Raw genomic sequence first — 6,785 nt, 5'->3', positions numbered from 1 at the left:
AAGCTAGGAATGCTGGCCTCCAAACTGAACATCCAGACCAGGAAGATCTGCCAACTTCAACATATAGGCTATAAACACTCTAACTCTAACTCTCGTTGCAGGAAACACTTAGACAATGAGTATGTGATCTGTCTGTCTTTCTGACGGTCTGAGTCACTGCATTGCGGCAGATAGGGCCCGCAAGAGTCTTATCATGCATGCCAGAGAGACGGTGACTGATCCAAGCTCATGATGATAGGACTTTTTGCATTTTAAATATTTAAATATTTAAACCCTTAAATTCTTTATAAACATCATCACTTTGGTCATTCACAGTGTGCTAAACTGACTCTACAGCACAATTGTTCTTCTTCAATTAAATGCAGTAGTCTGTTCTACTAGCTTGCTAATTCAGTGTCACACTGACTAGTACTGTACCTTATGTGACATATGGGTGACTCCCTCTTAGTGATGTCATCAGTGGTATTACACACACAGTGGGCACTTCAGACTCACGGTCAAGGCTATTACTGCTCTTTCAACGTGCCAAATCTATCATTATGCGTGAGATTGTTCATCTACAGATCGGACAGTGTGGGAATCAGATCGGCTCAAAGGTGCGATGGCTCCAAATATGTGTTTTTATGTGTATTTTTATAATCAGCAGCTGCATTTTCATCTTAACCTCAACTTGATTTCAAGCTAGAGAATCTGATGCAGGCTTAACAGACAAATGAGCATGCATTTCTTTATTATGAGTATTTATTAGTAGTTCATTTATTCAGTTGTTTATGCCATGCATTTCTTTTATTATTATAGCAAATTTTGGAGTTTACTGTGATTTTGAACAGCATTCTATTAGTAGCTAAATATTGCAGTAATGTGCTTTTTCAGTTAAAAGCAATAGCTTTTAGAAGCTAAAACTTCTTTACTACTATATTTTCGAAGTATGAAGTATTTTTAAACTGAATAAATATTTCAAGTTATGATACGTGCGGTCAAGGGAGTTCACCCTAGAGTGGTCTACTGTAAGATAAGAGGCACAGAGCCTCCTCTGACGGGGTGGGCCTTCTTTATCATGGAAATGAGCTTAACGGCCTGTGAATTTCTGAGTGATAGATGCAGTAGAATTGTGGTCAAAACTGAATGGCATCTGGAAGAACAATTGCAAGATACTTAAACTTAACAGATAAGTCAGTTATTGAAGGCCTCCTCTGGCTATGTGTGTTGAAAATGACAGTTTTGTTCACTCATTCAGTGCTGAAGAAATCAGTCTGAGCAGATCACAATGCAGTAGAGTGGAGAAAATATGGTCATTAATTTTCAAGCTAAAAAGGTTTTCATGTATTTGCAGTTCTGGGAGGTGATCAGTGATGAACATGGTATTAACAGAGCAGGAGCGTATGAGGGCGACATGGACCTTCAGCTGGAGAGGGTCAATGTTTACTTCAATGAAGCACATGGTATACAGACCTACACATTACATTCATGTTTTCTGTTTCTATACAGTGGCTATTAAAATATTTGTAGGGATTCCCAAACTTTTTTTCAGTCAAACCCCTTGGATATCAAATATTTACTTAAAGTACATCCTGAAATTTGTAATGCAGATCAGACTATACAGTTATTTATTTAAATTGCAGCCTTGGATTTGATAATCGCACTAAGCTATATCGTAATTATCATGCAACCCCATTTATTTATTTGTATTATTAGCTTTTCATCAACTCACAAACCACTGCAGTTCCCTCACAAACCCAAATGATATTCATACATTTTTAGCACATAAATAAATATCTATATTATATAATATATTACATGTATAAGATTGTATTCTATATTGGGTTGAAAATGCTTTTATAAATATACATTTTATATATTTTTTCATAGCATGTTTTTATTTATTTATTTTAATTAAATTGTATCCATTCTGTATTTTTGTTATCATTGTAAATTGTGGGAGTTATATATTATGATAAAAGTACTCGGCTACAGATGGAACACAGTAACATCCTATAACAAAATTCTCAGTGACTGAGATGTTTCATTGCCTCTCAGGGGGCAAATATGTTCCAAGAGCATTGTTAGTGGACCTGGAGCCAGGCACTATGGACAGCGTGAGGGGCAGTCACATAGGACAGCTCTTCAGACCGGATAACTATATACACGGTGAGCCAACCATCACCTACATTAAAGACATTTTATTTTGGTACCATGTGGGTTGACAATGTAAGCTTTGATTATTCTCATCTTATTAACTTCTATAAACTATAAACAGGGTTGGTTTCATCACTTCTGAATCTCTTAAAAGTAAAGCTTCCAAAACGGGGTTTCGCAGTGATGCCATAGAAGAACCATTTTGGGTTCCATGAAACTAATCAGTGCATATAAACGTTCAAGTTGTTTCCTGTTATTTTTGAAGATCATTTGTATTTTTTGAGTTATAAGAATAGACTGTCATATGAGCATGTTGCTCATCAATATAAGAGCTGTATATGGCATCTTTTGACATGAGAACTAAAGAACGTCATCATTCATGTTACTTTGTGTGCAGATTGAATATCAGTATAATTTTTATCAATAATAAAAAGATAAACCTGTTGACTTAAACACTTCAAATGCACGGCAATTATTTTCTGTTAAAGTTACAGTTTAATTTATCCAGAAAGGTGTGCCAAAGTGAAATTGGAGTAAAAACACAAATATAATTTAATAATGTTAAAGAATGCCCAAAGAACCCTTTTGAGTCAAAAAGTATTCTTTATCTTGTATGCAGAATGGAAATGGAAAATTACATTTTTTATTTTTTTTTCCTAACCATGAACTAATAAACTCACTGTCAACAGTCTGAAATAGTCTTGTCAAAAAATATAGTTCTAAACTTATTCCTAATCCCCACCCTTACTATGTACTACTCCTAAAATCAGATGGAAATAAGAATATTCTTAAAGCTCCAACCCCACTTGGTATCCCTCACCATGAGCGGGGTCACGACCTCCCTTCGCTTCCCAGGTCAACTGAACGCTGACCTTCGGAAGCTGGCCGTCAATATGGTGCCCTTCCCGCGTCTCCATTTCTTCATGCCTGGTTTCGCTCCTCTCACTGCACGCGGTAGCCAACAATACCGTGCCATAACGGTGCCCGAGCTCACCCAGCAGATGTTCGACGCCCGAAATATGATGACCGCGTGCGACCCACGTCGAGGACGCTATCTGACAGTCGCAGGCATTTTCCGTGGTCGCATGTCCACTAAAGAGGTCGATGAGCAGATGCTCGCCATTCAACAGAAGAACAGCAATTACTTCGTAGATTGGATCCCTCACAACGTCAAAGTGGCCGTTTGTGACATCCCACCACGAGGCCTCAAAATGTCCTCCACCTTCATCGGAAACAACACCGCCATCCAGGAGATATTCAAGCGCATTGGAGAGCAGTTCACGCTCATGTTTCGACGCAAGGCCTTCCTGCATTGGTACACGGGGGAGGGCATGGATGAGCTGGAGTTCACCGAGGCCGAGAGCAACATGAATGATTTGGTTTCAGAGTACCAGCAATATCAGGATGCCACCGCCGAAATGGATTACGATGCAGAAGATGAAGTGACAGAAGAGGAGGGTCTGTCATCAACAGCACTCAGCACTCGAGTGGAGATTAAGACTGAGGTGGTCACTGAAACTTCTGTTAGTGAATGACGCGTGGGCTTTAGTGAATATGACAAGAGTGGATCTGATTGTGTAAAGAGTGAGAACATTCAGTGACCCCAAAAAGTATTTAGACACTTAAGATACAGTTAAAATTAATATAGGAATTACATTGCGTTAGAAAAAATGCTTGGTTTGAAAGGTGTGCTTTTTAAATGAAACTTTTTTTTTATTTTTTATTTTTGTAATTCAATGACAATGTGCCTTAAGTGTTCAAATACTATTTGGAGCCACTGTTCATGGCAAACTGTGAAATATTTCTGACCTCCAGGATGATGAATTACACAAATTTAAATAGGATATGGAGTCAAAATTCAAATATAATTTTCTAATCTTTGCTATATATTTTCAAACGTTTGGGGTCGATATGTTTTTGAAAGTCTCACCAAGGCTGCATTCTGTGTTTTTCTGTCAATATGGGGTGCTGTGTGTACATTAATGAGGAAAAAAAATTAACTTAAATGATTTTAGCAAATGGCTGCAATATAACAAAGAGTGAAAAATTTAAGGGGGTCTGAATACTTTCCGTACCCACTGTATATAATGAAATGTAATTCCTGTGATGGAAAGCTGAACTTTCAGAAAAAAATCATTTCTTATTAATATCAATGTTAAAAAAAGTTTTCAGGATTCTTTGATGAATAGAAAGGATTAAAAGAACAGCATTTATGTCATATGGAAATCTTTTGTAACATTATAAATGTTACATTTGATCAATTTAATGCATCCTTATCAAATAAAAGTATGCATTCCTTTAAAGAAACAATCTCACTGACCCCAGACTTTTGAATGGTAGTGAATAGTTTGTTGTAAAGCTTATTTTATATAAAGAAATTAAAAAATGAATCTATATTGTGTAACATCACTGGAGAATACAATTTCTGTATGTTCTGTAATAATGAAATCTTGAGAACAATACATGGAAAAACAGATTTAGTCAAAACGTTTTTCTTTTGTGTGGTGTAATAGTGCGATATAGACGCTTAAATTCTTCTGTCATTTGTTGTCAATATTTTAAAAAATGCTACATTTTTGTTTTTGTTAATTTTGCTTATCCTTTAAAACCATGATACAAAATGATTTTATCAATATAAACTGCAACTTTTTCAGAATATATTTGATGTATCTGCATTGTACTTGAGTATTTATAATGCTAAGAACTTTCACGTGTTTACCATTTCATTGTCATTTATGTCATTCACCCATCAGTTTTCTTGCTAAATGTATTAAAATAAATTTTTTGGGATATCAGTAAGCAACAGAGACTAACCTATTCATTTTGCGAATCTAAGGGGTTTTACATAACGCTGTATATATCTAAACAAAATAAATCCATCTCTGAAAATCTTGCTGTTTTGTTCATGTAAAATAATAGATAACATCTCTACATAGTTAAACCTGATGTACACCTCCTTCCTTGCAGAGCCTGAGAAATATTAATTATATACAAAGAGCACTGTAAATATTAAAAAGCCAAATCTGCCCACATCTTACGCTGAGATCACACTAAATCCAACATTTACTTTATTTTTAAATAACTACTGGGCTGCAAACTGCTAACCGTTTTAGTGTCTCTTTTGATGATGCTGTAAAACCAGACATAACCAATAGATTAACAGTACACAATAAACTCAGTTTGCCCAATGAACACCTGCTAAACAGAAAACTCTTTGGATCAAGACCACACCAAGGGAAGGCTGTTTTAGTTTGAGACTCTTCATAATTTATTATCAAAAGAATACAACTATTTTCATTCAATCATCATAACTGCAGGTATTGTTGTAAATCCTACAGAGAACGTATGTGGAGAAGTGGGGATTGAAGGGTGTAATTACAGATCCTACAAAAAAGCAGAAAAGACAATCACTTTTAACAACAAAGATCTAAAAAATAGGTTAAGAGGTCAGTTAATGCATCGCTTTCTACAAGTGCCGTACAGTTCTGAAAAACAGCTGAAATTTTAACTCACATTATACAGTCTTCACTTTAGTGACCTTCACACTGGATTCTGCGTTTCTAATCGCCTCAGTTTTCAACTGTGGCTTCAGTGCTGCCCGCACGACCCTGGCGCAGATAGCCGAGTACCTGATGTAACTGAAATGACAAGAGAAATATTAAGTTACTGAATAACTCAAGCAAAAATTGCTCGTATGAATACGTCCACTGTCAAAATCAAAATGACGCTATTACTATAACGTTAGTCTAATTCATAGCTCTACAGAGCAAGGCCAAACCGTACAGCACATATATAGCGCACAGATTAGAGAGCGTACAGCACTTAAAACACAAATTACACAACTTTTTACGTTATTAATTGTCATTCTGGTACCTCAGCCCTGCTTGTCTCCAGTAAGCCACCATTTTTTCGTGCAAAAGTGTATCTTGCGTCCGTCAAATGCTGCGGTTCGCGCTGATCAAGGACGAGAGCGAGGCCTGTACGTTCGCCGGAAATACGTCATAGGCCAGCGTACAGTCTCATTGGCTGGCAAACACGCCACTCGTTACACTGCCACCTGGAATTGAACCAATCACCGCAGTTTAATGATACAAAACGTACATTAACCATGACCTAGTTGAGTAAAATGTCAAAATAAAGAGGTTGAATTTTTGTGCATGGATATTTGAATTTGAATATGTAAGTTTTATTTACACAAATGCAGATTTGTGGTTTTGTGGCATTTAAACATGATTTGGGGGGAGGGGGATCATTCTCTCTCTCTATTACTTGCTATATAATAGAGAGTTGTTTAGAACCTATGAATGAATGAATGTTAGAATCATTATTATACTCATACCTTTTGTTCTTTTAATATTTTTGAATTGTTTTTAGCTTTATTTTTTTGTTTTCATTTAAATGTTTTAGTTTTGAAATGTTGTTGTATGCATTTGTCATTTTTATTTAATTTCTTTTATTTTCTTAAATGTGTGTGTATATATATAGTATTTATAGAGTTTTAGCTTTTAGTTTTAATTACATTTTCTTATTTGTAAGTCGCTTTGGATAAAAGCGTCTGCTAAATGACTAAAAGTAAAAGTAAAAAGTAAAAGTACTCTACCAGGATCAGGAAACAGTCCTCCATAAAATGCGCTGGACACATCTGAATA

At 35.9% G+C, this 6,785-nt stretch overlaps 2 protein-coding genes across 2 annotated transcripts; one reads left to right on the top strand and one right to left on the bottom strand.

The window, feature by feature from the left end:
* The first annotated feature begins 491 nt into the window (after positions 1-491).
* LOC107708052 (tubulin beta-3 chain-like) lies at positions 492-4,025 on the top strand. The gene is made up of 4 exons (XM_016512199.1): positions 492-596; positions 1,334-1,442; positions 2,038-2,195; positions 2,907-4,025. Exons 1-4 carry the CDS (start codon positions 540-542, stop codon positions 3,669-3,671), a joined length of 1,089 nt encoding a protein of 362 aa, XP_016367685.1. The 5' UTR covers positions 492-539; the 3' UTR covers positions 3,672-4,025.
* A 1,355-nt stretch (positions 4,026-5,380) lies between these two features.
* LOC107708085 (ATP synthase subunit epsilon-like protein, mitochondrial) lies at positions 5,381-6,140 on the bottom strand. The gene is made up of 3 exons (XM_016512229.1): positions 6,010-6,140; positions 5,650-5,774; positions 5,381-5,520 (listed from the first exon to the last, which is right to left on the bottom strand). The coding sequence occupies exons 1-2, from the start codon at positions 6,039-6,041 to the stop codon at positions 5,651-5,653; spliced, it is 156 nt and encodes a 51-aa protein (XP_016367715.1). The 5' UTR covers positions 6,042-6,140; the 3' UTR covers positions 5,381-5,520; position 5,650.
* Positions 6,141-6,785: the final 645 nt, after the last annotated feature.

This window comes from Sinocyclocheilus rhinocerous, unplaced genomic scaffold, assembly GCF_001515625.1.
Source record: "Sinocyclocheilus rhinocerous isolate Xijiao unplaced genomic scaffold, SAMN03320098_v1.1 scaffold113, whole genome shotgun sequence".
Classification (NCBI taxonomy): Eukaryota; Metazoa; Chordata; class Actinopteri; order Cypriniformes; family Cyprinidae; genus Sinocyclocheilus; species Sinocyclocheilus rhinocerous.
The sequence above is the reverse complement of the archived record's forward strand: the minus strand, read 5'-3'. Positions and strand labels throughout refer to the sequence as shown.

What these genes read in the sequence shown, in the direction of transcription:
- LOC107708052 (XM_016512199.1), top strand. Translation starts at nt 540, where the DNA reads ATGCGTGAGATTGTTCATCTACAGATCGGACAGTGTGGGAATCAGATC. An exon ending in TTACTTCAATGAAGCACATG is followed by an intron (nt 1,443 to 2,037) that starts GTATACAGACCT and finishes ATTGCCTCTCAG; the next exon opens with GGGGCAAATATGTTCCAAGA. An exon ending in ACATTTTATTTTGGTACCAT is followed by an intron (nt 2,196 to 2,906) that starts GTGGGTTGACAA and finishes TCCTAAAATCAG; the next exon opens with ATGGAAATAAGAATATTCTT.
- LOC107708085 (XM_016512229.1), bottom strand. Translation starts at nt 6,041, where the DNA reads ATGGTGGCTTACTGGAGACAAGCAGGGCTGAG. An exon ending in TGGAGACAAGCAGGGCTGAG is followed by an intron (nt 5,775 to 6,009) that starts GTACCAGAATGA and finishes TTGTCATTTCAG; the next exon opens with TTACATCAGGTACTCGGCTA.